General features: G+C 42.4%; 1 protein-coding gene across 1 annotated transcript in view; it reads right to left on the reverse strand.

Moving 5' to 3' along the window:
* Nucleotides 1–16,189, reverse strand: part of LOC126471074 (cytosolic carboxypeptidase 6) — a 1,596,780-nt gene that overhangs the window by 1,420,964 nt on the left and 159,627 nt on the right. Inside the window, exon 2 of the mRNA XM_050099147.1 lies at nucleotides 5,461–5,585. Coding sequence (XP_049955104.1) covers nucleotides 5,461–5,585 — 125 coding nt within the window. The remainder of the gene's footprint in view (nucleotides 1–5,460; nucleotides 5,586–16,189) is intronic.

Here is a 16,189-nt window from a genome sequence, read left to right on the forward strand (position 1 = left end):
TGCCTCGTGATGGCTGGGTGTTGTGTGCTGTCCTTAGGTTAGTTAGGTTTAAGTAGTTCTAAGTTCTAGGGGACTTATGACCACAGCAGTTGAGTCCCATAGTGCTCAGAGCCATTTGAACCATTTGAGCCTTACAGAACAGCAACTAAAAGGCTCTTTCTTCCCCGCGGCCTTTTCTGAACCATTCGATGATGTGGAGAGCCTTGAGAGTTCACGACTTCATATCCATTAGTAGCAGCCGAACATTCATCTATTCATTAGTAAAACAGATACCAATCTCAGAGAGTCCTTAAAATTTATAAAAGTACTCGCCATACGATATTCAGATGTGCTACGAGAAGGCGTAAAGAATGTTAAACTTTGATCTATAGAGAAATAAATGGAGCAGGTATGAATTTTCAGTCTGCAATGAAATGTGTACTTCTTTGGCGGGGTAGGGGAGGGAGGAGAGGACTCCATTCTCGCCTTACTGCCAGTCTTCGCTCGCCAGAATCACCTTCATCGGCGTTGACGTGTTTCGCCATTCTACACGTTACATCATTATTCCATATAGGATGTTGAGAAGCATATTCGTCATCCTCACGGATGGGATTCCACCAATGTCGACAGGAGTTCTTGTCGACGGCGTTTGAGTTTGTTGAGCTGAAAGGAATCTTGTCTTAAAATGAAACCTATCTTAATAAGGCGAATACTTTAATATGTGTAACACACATATTGCTGTTTGAGTGAGTGAAAAGTCGCACAGACCAATATCATACTGTAAGGAAACGAATGATAGCAGAGATCGTTAAAGTTTGTATTTCGTTAGAAGGGTGTGGGGAATTAGGTGTAACAAAGGGGATCGTGACGTGAGGATCTGGTCCAGGCTTAAGGTGTGGACATTATATTGCGGATGAATTTATGAAACGTAGCCTTGTGTCTTTCTCGCTGCTGCTTCATTAGGTAGCAGTGATGGTATGGAACGCGCACCTTGAAGTCTTCAAAATCGCGATGTGCCGTCTATAGGAAATATTACACGATATGCTCAGTCTCTCAGACGTAGCTGTAATGTTTGAGGGGAAGGGAAAAGTTCCCAGTTTTGTTGTGATGTCCCTACTGTGAGATGCGTCGTCCTGTTGAAGAGAGCCAGTGTCTTTCGTGTCCAGCTGCAAACGTTATGGAGCGTCAAGGTGTAGAAATATCCGCCACACAGTTTTAATTTGACTGAAAGTTTCAAATAAAGCAAGGTTTCTCATTCGTCAGTGTCCCAATCTTCAACTACGCCTGAAGACTCAAATATCGGACACAGTAAAATATGCTGTGCTGTGCTCTATAGATGTCATTCTATTTCTCTATTTGGTTCATAGGACGTTGTGGACAGCGTTTTCATGTAATGAAGTGATGGAACTCGGTGCTCTGTTGCGTTAAAAGTATATCATAGATTTCCGTCAGCTTTTCCCCAGATAGGAGACGACATGGATTAGATAATAGTTGAGTAGCCAAGGATATTATATGGAGGTTATTAGTGGTCTCACGAAAGATGTCTTTCCAATTAATTAGCCTCATCTTATTGATGAATTACCTTACATTATACTCGCAATATTTTTCGGAACCGATGCTAAGCTCGGATAGATGTTTAATGTAGCTCTCGATATATCTGATTTTAATTTTCACTGTAGTTAAAATATTTATTTTCAGTGATACTGTATTGCTTTCAGAATAATCTGCTGTTGCAGTTTAACTTACAGACACTAGTTTACATGACATGGAGACAGGAAGTTGTATACTTGCAAACAGATCGATATTGTGCAGTTAGAGTGGCCTGCCCGAGTGCAATGCTTTATTTGTTTTATGCACCTGTCTCGGCATACTGCGGTCTGTTACTTTCGTGTTTTAGTTTGAAGCAAAACTGGCAGATCACTACCGCGAACCACCTAACTTGTGGATTCTGAGTTAGACACTAAGCTGATTGCCGTTGTAGAAACCGATATTTATGAGCTCAATTCAGCACCAATTATAAAAGCCACCTCCGTCTCCAATATCAACGCTCTATCAGTGTTAAAAATCAAATTACAATTCGAAAAAAGATGATTTCGTGGATCAGCGTAACGAAGGCTTCAAAAACGATATACGAGTTTCCTGTACAAATATTTCTGTTTTGTATCGCGAAGGCAGCCATTCGCATATGACGTCTTCTCCACGCCCCCTGGAATTGCAGTAGCCGAGAGCGGAACACTCTGCAAAAAAACTCACTGACAGAAACAGAAATAGTTACTCCATGAATACCTTGATCGGACACCACCAAACTGATACACCAGGATCTCAATGGCTGTGGAGCATATTGATTAAAATTTCTTCAGTATGCGACCTTCTTTTCAATATTTTCAGTAATGAAGTACCCATTCTCACAGACGAAGAACCATATGAGTACGTGATAGCTGTTGGATGTGTCTAACGTTACCGAAACTTTTCAAGTGGAGATTACAACACAGTATTTCCAGAGGACGCGCGTGTGCAGCTAATCATATCCTTCGAACTTTGAAAACTGTTGAATCATTTGCCTGAAGATCGTGGGGGAACCATACCGCCAGATCACTCACAGAGTGGGTTGTAGAGCGCAGAAAGCAGAAAGAATGGGGACATGACGGTGTCAGGGCAATAGTCTGAAAGGAAGAGTAATCATCCATGAAGAGCTTCTTCTCGACAATATTGTAGGACTGTTCACTTGGCTTTGTCGAACAGCCGGATGACAACAACTGAAACTCGATCAGAGGTTAGAGACAGAGTGTCACCATGAAACGTTCGTAAGTATTACTGACAGCTGAGTTGGGAACTAGTGTTTCTATTGGCCGTTTAATATTGACACCATACCACAGAGAACGTGCATGGAGTAGAGCCTGAGTCAACTGGAAATAAGTGACATTTCGTTATTTTCAGTGATGGATCTCACTTCTGGTAGCGACGAACAGACCAACGCTCTATGATAAGTCACAGAAAGCAGAGGATTTTAGGGTCCTTATCGCCACCAACTCTTGAAGTCATGGTGTGGCGAGCTATTTTATATAACACTAGAAGTGATTTGGTAATTCTGAAGGAGGGCTACAAGTAGGCCGATATGTGGTAAGATGGTAAACCCTGTGGTCATACTAGGGCACCAAATGGCATATACCAACAGGATAACGCAACATCTTACACTGCAGCTCATACCAAAAACGATGAGGATTGTACGAATATTTGACTGGCCGATTCGGTCCCCTCTTTTTGCCATGGAGTACGTCTTTGTTACGACGGGAGACTTATACCTCCACACCAGACTCAATCAAGCAATCGTTATGAACTGACACCCTATGTATATCCGGTACGGCAATAAATTAAGATAACATTCCAAGACCATTTGCTTCCATGCCACAAAGTACACAGGAATACAGGTTGGTTATAATTTAATTTTCGTTACATGTGTGGAAACTCCTGAGGAACGAGCGATCTCAGGACAATGATAGTTTTTGGAAACATTTATAATGACATGCTGAAGATAAATAACAAATAAATCAATGTAAGAAACGTATTTAATTTTTACATGAGATGATAACATTAATTTCGTACCATGTTTACGTTCCAAGTTACAAACGTTGCTCAATGCGACGACAACATGCATTCACGACAGCCCGGAACCGTACTGTAGATTCCCCTGGCTGCATTTCACAGTTGTACCAAGCACTGAAAAGTGGGCCATGAAACGTTCAACTGTCGTGCCATAGCTCGTGCCCTGCTTCAAGGTCGCACTTTGCGTCCAGCAATCTCAGCCACGGCGACAGTAACTTCTTAAATTTTTTTTTTGGTGCAGTTGGCCGTCGGCCTCTCTCAGGAGCAATTCCCAAATCGCGAGTTGATTTTAACTTCCGAAAGATGTTCTTCAACCCAGTTGCGGCAAACGACCTCTCCGTATTCCTTTAATTCGGCGATACTAGCGAAGAGCAGCAGCACTGGTGGGGTTGTTTTGATAAAACAGCTTTACGAGCAAGGCCCTGCTTACCTTATCCACGCCATGCTGACTGCATGCAATACTGGCACCTAATAGTAAGTCACAACACTACCACAATTAACCACGCGTATCCTGCAGCGCAGACTTTGAATATCATTCCTGTTAAGTTGTGTACCCATACGGTAAATATTTTTCAGTCTACGGTGGCTCAAGTGGCGACAGTTTAATTATAACCACCCTGTGTATTCACGCCCGTAGGAATCACACCTCATATTGATGAGGATGATCATCGACATCAGTTATGAGTGGAATGAAAGTCTTATCATTTACTATCACGAATTACCGGATATCTACAAAGTTGGATAAATGGCGGACAGGTTACATCACGATGCAACCCTTTCACTCCCGTCCGTGCCATATAGCCTGCTCTGCGGACGTGAGTGTCGGGATATTTCGGCTTCCCCATTTCCGGTTCGGAAACACAGCATGCTAATATGGGCAGCACAGAATTTACATAATTAACTGAGAGATGGGAGGCATGACTGACCTATCCAAACTCGACTGAAAAACCATATGGAGACAGAAACGGCATCTGTTCAGGAAAATTCAGCTATAGCATCAAGAGTATTCTAGTTCTCATCAACTTGAGTGCTAAAGGCTGCACACATTAGCTATACACGAAGGTTCAAACAAACGACGGAGATTGTGTTTCGCGTCTTCCACATGTTCCATACTTGCGGGTACCAGGAAGTTGAACATCTCGCAGAAGTTCTGGTACTTGGAGACGAAGTAGTAGCTCCCAGGCAAAGATGCTGCAGGATGTCCGCCCAGGTTATGTTCAAGGAACAATTAGACTACGTCGTGATTTAGGAAGGCGGATGGATGGCAATGTAAGCTTCGCCTTTCCCAATTACAAGTTAGCCGCTTCGATAGGTAACTTAAGTTCGTCTTTATGCAATCTTCTGACCAAAGTTTGGTGTCCTCAGTAATTTCGCTAGCCACCAAAAATGAAATTATGATAGCTTCAGAAAGTAGGAAATACGCGTCATTTGTACTAACATCACCTACAGTTTCCTTTCCTTTCAATATACTTTACATCTTCCTTTCCTTTCAATATACTTTACGTGACAAAGGTTAATGCTACTAGCAACTACTTTGAAATATACTATCGTGCTTACTGTGACAACACTGTCGCACTGCTAAGTTAGAGCTCTCTACTTGTGTTTTATGACAGTCTACACTAATCTCCTTCATCCAAAATATGTTCATCTCAACGTATTCCTTTCTTTATATCGCATGAGACGCGTAGTACTTATTGTAAAACCTGGTTTCCAATGTGACAATATACTTGATGCGACTAGCTTTGACGTCACTGAATAACAAACAGTCAGTGATTATTAACGTACAAAACTATACGTAGGGAATAGCTTGTTCAATAATATGATACGAGATTCGCGTGCATTATCATAATATTGTGAATTTCTGTCGTGTAGTCCTACCTGATCGGTTCTCACATTGTCGACGATGAAGTTGAACCACAGACGGAACCGAGGATTACAGGTGTCCGGACGTATGAAGAGGTCATATTCAAACTCCGATATGAGGTCCACTCGTCCAAGGTTACCTGCGAAAGAGCAATACAATGTCTACATTATGTGCATAGTACTCCAAGATATGTGAGAAAAATATATTAGTTAATTCTAATTACAGACAGCATTGAGTCCGTGTAGGTTCTGCTCCAACGATGCCATCCTCTTAATCAGTGACAACAATTAAATAAAGAATTCCACATGGGAATTCCTATAGCTGCACTTACGTGAATGCTATTCTTATAATGTCAACAGCAAATGACAACCAAATACACTGAAGTGACAAAGGTCATGATATAGCGATACGCATATATACAGATGGCGGCAGTATCGCGTACGCAAGGTATAAAATGGAGTGCATTGGCGGAGCCGCCATTTGTACTCACCTTATTCACTTGAAAAGGTTTCCGACGTGATTATGGCCGCAGGATGGGAGTTAACAGACTTCGAACGCCGAATTGTAGTTGAAGCTGGACGAATGGGACAGTCAATTTCGAAATTCGATACGAAATTTAATATTCCGAGAGCCACAGCGTCAAGGGTGTGCCGAGAATACACAATTTCAGGCATTACCTCTCACCACAGAAAACGCGGTGGCTGGCGGTCATCACAACAAGACCGACAGCAGTGACCTTTGCTTAGAGTTATCAGTGCTAACGGATAAGGAAGACTGCGTGAAATAACCGCAGAAATCAACGTGGAACGTACGACGAAATTATCCATTACGACAGTGAGGCGAAATTTGGCGTTAATGGGCCATGGTAGCAGACGATCGACGCGAGCACCTTTGCTAACAGCACGACATCGCCTGCAGCGCCTCTCCACGGCTCGTGACCATATCGATTGGGCCCTAAACCACTGTAAAGAAACGGCCTGGTCAGGCGAGTCCAGATTTCAGTTGGTAAGAGCTGATGGTAGGGTTCGAGTGTGCCGCTGACTCCACGAAGCCACGGACCGAAGAAAGGCACTGTGCAAGCTAGTGGTGGTTCCATAACGTTGTGGGCTATGTTTGCATGGATATGAATGGTTCCTCTGGTCCAGCTCATCCAATCACTGATTGGAAATCGACATATTCGGCTACTTGGATACCATTTGCAGCCACTCATGGCTTCATGCACTCAAACAAGATGGAATTATGTTGGATGATAATGCGCCATATCATCGGACCACAATTGTTCGCGATTGGTTTGAAGAACACTCTTGACAATTCGAGCGAATGATCTGACCACCCAGATCGTCCGAAATGTATCCTATGGAACATTTTTGGGACGTAATCGTAAGATCATGTCGTGCACGATATCTTGCACCGGCAACATTTTCGCTATTATGGACGGCTATAGAGGCGGCATTGCACAGTATATCTGCAGGGGCTTCCAACGACCTGTAGTGTCCATGAAACGTCGAGTTGCTGCTACTACCGCAGTAAATCAACATAACGTTTGCTCAGTTTAACGGATAAAGTTACTCCAAGGTCAAAGTTAACATAATTGGCGTATTGCTGTTTTCTTTTAAATATCAGAATGTGATGGAAATATGTTAAATCCTTCCGAATGAGTTATTTAGAAAGTTATCTGTGATAAATATACTCCAGTTTTGTGGAACTAAAAACAATTATGAAGTACTGGATTTACACTATTGCAGGTAACACATATATTACGAACATATTTATTGATTAGAAATCCTGTACTTAAGTTCAGTCTTTGTAATTAACGAACAAAGTTACTCCCGTTAGCTTCAGAGGTTTTATAGTATATAAAACCGATCTTGGGCCTAACAAAAGCAGCGAAATAAGTTACAGTGTGTCCAGTGAAGGAGCTCCTGACTTCAAAATTAAATAACTCAAAAACGAGGATGAACAGAAGAGTGCTATAAAAGTTCTGTTTCCTTTGAAAGCTCTTAGAACTGTATGTAGAATTTACACAGATGTTTCGAAATAGTCAAAAATCTGCTAACAGGTATGCTCTACGCTGTGCAGATCGTACATATCAGAAAGTATAGCTAAAATCGTACTCGGCTAGCAACCTTTGCAATCACATCACAAACGTTTCGAAATATCCACTACCCCCAGCAGTACGCAGGTGGCGTACGCGAAGAATAAAATTTGCAGTCACATTCTGTAGTGTCTCAACGGATATTGATTCAGATGCCATACTGATCATCGATTCAAGCTCGTCTTACGTTGGTGGAATGGCTCCGGTAAACAGTGGCTTTCACTCTGCCCCACAAAAGAAGTCACAAGGAGACAGACTGGGCCAATATAGAAGCCAACATATCGCGGCGCCAGTAAATTTACAATAATGCAAAGTAGTGATTTTAGTCCCGAAGTATCATCAAGAAATCTAAACATCTGTTCGGCGCGATGTGATGTGATCTAACGCCATCTTGTATGAAACACTCTTTGAATAGTCGATTCTCCTATACTAGCTGTACAGCGACGTACAGTTACAAGAGTGCAATGTAACTTTCACTAGTGATCGTTTCTCGCATGAAAAATGGCCATTAATGGCTCTGCTGCATACAACACTCCCAACAGTAACTGTAGAAGAATACTATGGTTTCATTTCACACAAGTGACGCTTTTGAATGAAGACATGGGTAGGCACGGTCTCAGTATTTTCAGCGCGCTGGAACGCTTCAAAGCAGTCTCTGCTGCAGTTTTTCTGATTTGTTTTCTTGGATTTTTCTGATTAATTCCAGAAACCGTGGCAAAATTGTGAGGAATAAATACGTTTTGTTGGGGCTAATATTCTCCGCTAGACCATCAGCCATGCGGCCAATCCGTTGGAGTTTGGGGATGAGGCTACGACAAGCTTTCCTATCGGGTCGTTTTGGAACACTATATCGTGTTTGAAAACTGCGCCTTTTGGCCGTAGGTCTGTGTTGGGACCCGTACAATTCCACTACCAGAAAAACGTAGTTCAACGGAATACATGATCTCAACCTCCTCCTTCGGTACGCTACTCACCTTTAACACGCTACAGTCCGGAACCGAGCGACCGCTCCGGCCGCAGGTTCGAATCCTGCCTCGGGCATGGATGTGTGTGATGTCCTTAAGTTAGTTAGGTTTAATTAGTTCTAAGTTCTAGGCGACTGATGACCTCAGAAGTTAAGTCGCATAGTGCTCCGAGCCATTTGAACCTTTAACACTCCAACGCGGGAACTGATAGCTCTGAGCTGCGGCGCACTATTTATGTCTACTACGTATTGCGATTAAAGCGCCAATTGTTTACAGGTTTTCCATCTATTTCGATATTCCTACATCTGTATAACTTCTCTATAAAATTCTTACAACTTTTACCATAAACATCCTGTTTGTTGTTCTCGTTTATTCATCTTAATTTTCTAGATACTGAATTTTAAAATGAAGTACTCCTTCCCTGGACAGTCTGTGTACCATCATTCACCTGCAGTGATTGGCCGATACAATAATAAACAAAAAAAACAGAAGTTTTTTCAACTGAACACAGCTCTAACAACAACAAAACCCAGCGTACACAACTGTACCACATCTCCCGGACCCTTATTCCACAATTATGCTGCAGTTTCGTAGTACCACCGAATCTCACTCCGTAATACATGCATCCAGTACCAGTAAAGCATTACATGTTTTCCAAAGTGCCATATTAACAACACATGTTACTGATGACCTGTAAAAGTATCATTCTACTACCCAGCGTTTCTTTCCAGGCGGACTGAAAATATGCCGTGTCAACGAACATAATATACTCAGTTTTATGCTTTTGTATTTAATAAACTGTACATGATTTGTATGATGTAAGTTACATTTAATTCTGCTAACGTTATCCCACCACTGCCTATGGCGTCTTCAGATGGGTGTTCGCCGTTCATCAGGGCTCAGTTTGAAGCGAGATACATCACTACAAGCAGTTCTACACCAGTCAAAGAGACGACAGGAAGAAGACGTGCCTGGACGCAGCGGACAGCGGTGGGATAGAACCTGATTATCGCCCGACATGCGGTCTGACAACCAGGGCAGATGGTGTGGGGTGCTATTGCATTTCATAGCATCAGGCTCTCTTTGGTTGCCATCCATGGCACCCTTACAGTACAGCGGTACAGCGACAACATTATACTCCACTGGCCATTAAAATTGCTACACCAAGTAGGAATGCAGACGATAAACGGGTATTCATTGGACAGATATATTATACTAGAACTGACATTTGATTACATTTTAACGCAATTTGGGTGCATAGATCCTGAGAAACCGGTACCCAGAACAACCACCTCTGGCCGTAATAACGGCCTTGATACGCCTGGGCATTGAGTCAAACAGGGCTTGGATGGCGTGTACAGGTACAGCTGTCCATGCAGCTTCTACACGATACCACAGTTCATCAAGAGTAGTGACCAGCTTATTGTGACGAGCAAGTTGCTCGGCCACCACTGACCAGACGTTTTCAATTGGTGAAAGATCTGGAGAATGTGCTGGCTAGGGCAGCAGTCTAACATTTTCTGTATCCAGGACCTGCAACATGTGGTCGTGCATTATCCTGCTGAAATGTAGGGTTTCGCGGGGATCGAATGGAGGGTAGAGCCACGGGTCGTAACATATCTGAAATGTAACGTCCACTGTACAAAGTGCCGTCAATGGGAACAAGAGGTGACCGAGACGTGTAACCAATGGCACCCCATACCATCACGCCGGGTGATACGCCAGTATGGCGATGACGAATACACGCTTCCAAGCTGCGTTCACGGCGATGTCACCAAACACGGATGCGACCATCATGATGCTGTAAACAGAACCTGGATTCATCCGAAAAAATGAGGTTTTACCATTCGTGTACCCAGGTTCGTCGTTGTGTACACCATATCAGGGGCTCCTGTCTCTGGTGCAGCGTCAAAGGTAACTGCAGCCATGGTCTTCGAGCTGATAGTCCATGCTGCTGCAAACGTCGTCGAACTGTTCGTGCAGATGGTTGTTGTCTTGCTAACGTCCCCATCTATTGACTGAGGCATCGAGACGCGGCTGCACGATCCGTTACAGTCATACGAATAAGATGCCTGTCATCTCGACTGCTAGTGATACGAGGCCGTTGGGATCCAGTACGGCGTTCGGTATTACCCTCCAGAACCCACCGATTCCATATTCCGCTAACAGTCGTTGGATATCAACCAACACGAGCAGCAATGTCGCGATACGATAAATCGCAATCGCGATAGGCTACAAACCGACCTTTATCAAAGTCGGAAACGTGATGGTACGCATTTCTCCTCCTTACACGAGGCATCACAACAACATTTCACAAGGCAACGCCGGTTAGCTGCTGTTTGTGTATGACAAATCGGTTTGAAACTTTCCTCATTTCAGCACGTTGTAGGTGTCGCCACCTAGTGTGAATGCTCTGAAAAGCTAATCATTTGCATATCACAGCATCTTCTTCCTGTCGGTTAAATTTCGCGTCTGTAGCACATCTTCGTGGTGTAGCAATTTTAATGGCCAGTAGTGTACGTCCAGTCTTATTGCCCTCCATAGCAAACCATCCTCGACTACATTTCAGCAAGATAATGCTTACCCGCACCTGTCGAGAATTTCTATGCTTATATTAATGCTTCCCAAACCCTACCATTTCCAGCAAGGTCGAGTTCGTCGTCAGCTCTTACCAACCTAAAACGGGTCTCATCTGATCAGGCCACAGTTTTCCATTCGTTTAGGTTCCAACCAAAATGGTCATGCGCCCAGGAGAGGTGCTGCAGACGATGTGCTGTTAGCAAAGGCACTCGCGTCGGACGTCTGATGCGTAGCCCATTAACGCCAAATTTCACCGAACTGTTGTAACAGATACGTTCGTTAAACGTCACACATTGATTTCTGCGGTTATTTTACTTAGTACTGCTTGTCTTTTAGCACTGCAACTCTTTGCAAACGCCACTGCCCTTGGTCGTTAAGTTAAAGCCGTGTAGGCCACTGCGTCTTCCGTAGTGAGAGGTAATTCCTGAAATATGGTATTCTCTGCAAACTCTTCGCACTGCTTATCTCAGAATATCGAATTTCCTAACGATTTTCGAAATTGAATATCCCATGCGTTTAGCTCCAACTACCATTCGGCGTTCAAAGTCTGTTGATTCCCGTCCTGCGGCCATAATCATGTCGGAGAACTTTTAACGCGAATTACCTGAGTACAAATGATAGCCCAATCAATGCACTGCAGTTTCATAGCTTCTGCGCGCGATATTACTGCCATCTGTATATATGCATATCGGTGTCCCATGACTTGTCTCCTCAGTGTACAATAACAATTATATAACTCTGAGATGAATGTTCGGAGCACTAACATACAAATAGAATGGCATCGAAAACGCAGTGGTGGAAAGAATACCAATGCCCGATAGAGTTTTAAATACAGCCAACGTAAGCAGGCTCCTATAATTCAGGCGATATCTGACGAACGTCTCATTGCTGATCCGAAGCGTTAAAAATATTGAACGCATTTCACCACATTGCTTGATTTGGGATCGACGGACTCAAAAATGGTTCAAATGGCTCTGAGCACTATGGGACTTAACTGCTGTGGTCATCACTCCCCTAGAACTTAGAACTACTTATACCTAACTAACCTAAGGACATCACACACATCCATGCCCGAGGCAGGATTCGAACCCGCCGCGGTAGCAGTCACGCGGTTCCAGACTGAAGCGCCTAGAACCGCACGGCGACACCGGCCGTCATCAACGGACTAATTACGTCTATATTTCTACGCCGCAGCCCACCACCCTTCCCCTTTTTTTCTGTTCGAAATGCGAAAGGTTCGCGTAAAAACAATTGCAGGTAAGCCTTCGTGTGGGCTCGAATATCTCTGATTTTAGCTTCATATTCTTTTTAGCGAGATATACAACGAGGAAACAATATATTGGTTGACCATTCCAGGAACGTACTCTCTGGAAACTTTAACAGTGAGTTACATAGAGGTACATAATACCACTGTTGCAGTCACGGAAACGAGCGGAGCAGCTCTATGACGCTTTTGCTCTTACTAAATGAACCTGTAAAGAAACATACAGCTGTTTCTTTGGATCTTCTCCATTTACTTTATGAATCCTTCCTGTTACGGATCCCATACTGACGAGCAATATTCAAGTACCGGGCGAATGAAGGTTTTGTAAGTTACCTCCTTCGATTACGGACTACATTACATATGAATTCGTGAATAAATCTCGGTCTGGCTCCTTACCTACGTTCAAGGTTTCCACTTAAAATCTGTCGGTACACGTGCTCCTAGTTATGGAAGTAGCTACTTCCAGTGATTCCTCTGCAATGGTGTAATAAAACCATAACGGATCTTTCTCTCTATGTATACGCAATTCGTTACGTCTGTCATTCCCTGCGCCATATGTCACACATCTGCGAGTCATCCTGCATTTCGCTAAAATTTCCTAGCGCTGTGACAACAGCACCATCCGCGAAGAGCTTCATGGAAATTCCGACATTATTCATCACTTCATTTATATGTATTTCGTGAAACGAAATGGTCCTGTAACACTCCTTTGGAGTACGCCCGAAGGTACTTTCACGTCTGAATCCTTCTCTCCACTGAGAATAACATGCTTCTTTTTCTTTGCTAAAGATTCTTCAATCGAACCTCAGTTTGTCTGATATTCCATACGCTGGTATTTTGTTCATTAGTTGGCTGAACGGAACTATATCGTACGCCATCTGCAAGTAAAGGAAAACACTATCAAACTGGGTGCCTGTATTTATTGCTTCCTGAGTCTTGTGGACGGAGACAGCGAGCTGGGTTTCATACGATGGTTGTTTCGGAAGCTATGTTAATTCCGATAGTGGAGATTTTGGTATGCCATTAGGTCCAGAGCGTTCCCCCTGCTGAGCGATTTCAAATGGCTTTTCTACGAGTTGGTCATCTTTTATTGTGTCATTCACGCGACGATTTAAATGGAGGAACTCCCTTCGTGAAACCGTTTTGAAAAAAAGAGGAAACAAGTTTAGTATTTCTGCGTTTTCTGTATCATCATCGGTTTCAGTACCTCTATGGTCACAATTTTTGGACAAAAGCCTTCTATCCGTTCACTAATGTAATAGGAAAGAGAAACTTCCGAGGACTTTCTTTCAAGGAATATTGCTTTCGAATTCGGTGAACGCTTGACACATGGCTCTCCTTATATGTAAAGCCACCATAAAAAGTGCCACTTACGTCAGTCTACGAACTTCTCCTTTCGCCAGGCTTCCAGTAATGAGGCCGGTAAACAAATATTGTTACCATATGTTTCCAGCAAGACTCTGACAAGTAAATGGCAATTAATGTGTAAATGTAGTCTCCAAGCGGCACCCAGCATGTGGGAGAGCAAATATTTTGTTAAATCATTTACACAATAATTTACATTTACTCAGTTTACAGGATATAAAAACATATAATTATTTTTCATGTTTGTGAGATTAATTTTACGTGATAACTAATGCTATAATTAAAATCTCCTGATTGCATTGTTGGTTTTAAAGGTATCTGTTCTGCGTGTTTCACTGATTCAGTGGCGTTTACAGTGAGCAGAGCGCTCCAGATGTCGGCCTGAGTTTTGTATTACTAATAAACAGTTGAAGAAAATAACCTTTCGGTTTAAAACCTATACAACATAAAAAGATATCACAATACGTTTCCCACAATGATGCTTGTGTCGTGTTATGCAAATTCAAACATTTATTTATTGTTTAGTAAACTATATAGACATTAAGCAAATCGATTTCTAGCGATATCATTTGTAGCCAGCCTGATGTAATAAGCATAGACTGCCTGTTTTGCGCTGTTTCATTTTGTGTTCAAGGTCTTGCAGTAAGTGCTATGGAGATAAGATGCATACAGGGGTACCATTTAACAACATCTACATTTCATCTGGAAGTAATGAAGAACGTCTGCATTTGAAATCGTGTGATAATCACAACGTGCAAGTAATGTCAGGGTATTCTTGCTTTCTACGTGCACTGTGGGTAAAAGTGGATAAATTAGCCTTTATTTACTAACTATTCACACTGTGCGGGAAGTTACACACTCTCTCCCGCTCAGATCTGAGTGATTATGGTGCTATTTTATCTTTCAATTATATAATGCAAATGAAAGCCATAAGTTGATGTTCAGAACATTGCAATTTAACCTCCTAACAAACAATACCGCCGGTAAAGGAATTCGTGAAAACTTACTTCTTATAATATCTTCACTTCCTATTAAGAATTCTCTTCTTCTTTCCCCTACAATGTTATTTGGCGCGGTTTCTTCGCTACTTGATTAACTTTAATTTTACTTTTATGGAAATTTTGAAAAAACGACTTCTTATTATAGCATTTAGGAAAGCGACCAGCAGGTCTAACGTATTTCAAATTGTTAATAAAGAGTTTCTTTGATTCTTTGAAACATCGTTTCCCACTTACAGAGGCTCATTCTTAAGATTTTCTTGTTGCAAGTTACTCTATCGATATATTGAGGTAAGTAGCCAACAGATAAAGCACATTTGGTTCCTTGACCCTCCTAATTAGTTGAAATGTCGTCATCCCAGGGCGATGAATCAATAAACGTAGCCGGGAAGAGTCTGCAAAATATCTCTTTCTAACAGAAGTGGTTCCTCCTGACATGATAATTTCCCATTAGTCGTTTGTCGCAAGGAATTTGGAACACCCACTATCTACATACACACTTAAAAAATGAAAGAATTATCCGAATGGTACAGAAACTGGTAGATGTGGCGTAGTTGTACAGACAAACAAATAATAACAATTTCAGACAAATTGAATCATTTATGCAAGACAAAGAACTTCCCAAGTTGAGCAAGTCAATAACGCGCTGGTCGACATCTGGCCGTTATGCAAACAGTTATCCTTCTTGGCAATTATTGACAGAGTTGTTAGATATCCTCCTGATGGATATCGAACCTAGTTATGCCCAATTGGTGCGTTACATCGTCAAAATGCCAAGCTGGTTGTAGGGCCCTGCCATTAATATTCCAAAAATTCTCAAATGGGGAAAGATCTAGTGATATTGCTGGCCGAGGTAGAGCCTGGCAAGCAGGAAGCAAGCAGTAGAAACTCTCGCCGTGTGCAGGCAGGCATTATCTTGCTGAAATGTAATCCCAAGATTGCTTGTTGTGAAGGCAAAACAACGGGGCGTAGAATATAGTCGACGTATCGCTTTGCTATAAGGGTGCCGTGGAACACAACCAAAGAGGTTCTGCTATGATGCTATGAGAAGAAATGGCATCCCAGTCCAACACTCCTGGTTTTTGGGCCATGTGGCAGGCTACATTCATGTTGTTATCCCACAGCTATCTGGGGCATCTCCATTACTGAAATATGTCTGTATATTCCCCTTCCCCAAAACTATTGGTGATCCATGGTATCATGATTCCTTCATTCCAGCAGATAAAATGCTGGTGCTATAAGGCCCAACCATACTCAGTAACATATTATCTATATACTGAGTTTTACAAAAACGATGCCTGTATAACAATTAGTCTCACATCATTAGCCCACATAACGTACATAACTAAACATTACGAGTAGAATATGAAGAACAGTACTACACAAATACTGTGAAATTTGAGCAGAATATGTGATATACAGCATATGATCACAGCGTAAATGTCGAAGTTAACAAGATACAGCAAAACTAGCGTA

Source organism: Schistocerca serialis, chromosome 3 (assembly GCF_023864345.2).
Source record: "Schistocerca serialis cubense isolate TAMUIC-IGC-003099 chromosome 3, iqSchSeri2.2, whole genome shotgun sequence".
Taxonomy (NCBI): domain Eukaryota; kingdom Metazoa; phylum Arthropoda; class Insecta; order Orthoptera; family Acrididae; genus Schistocerca; species Schistocerca serialis.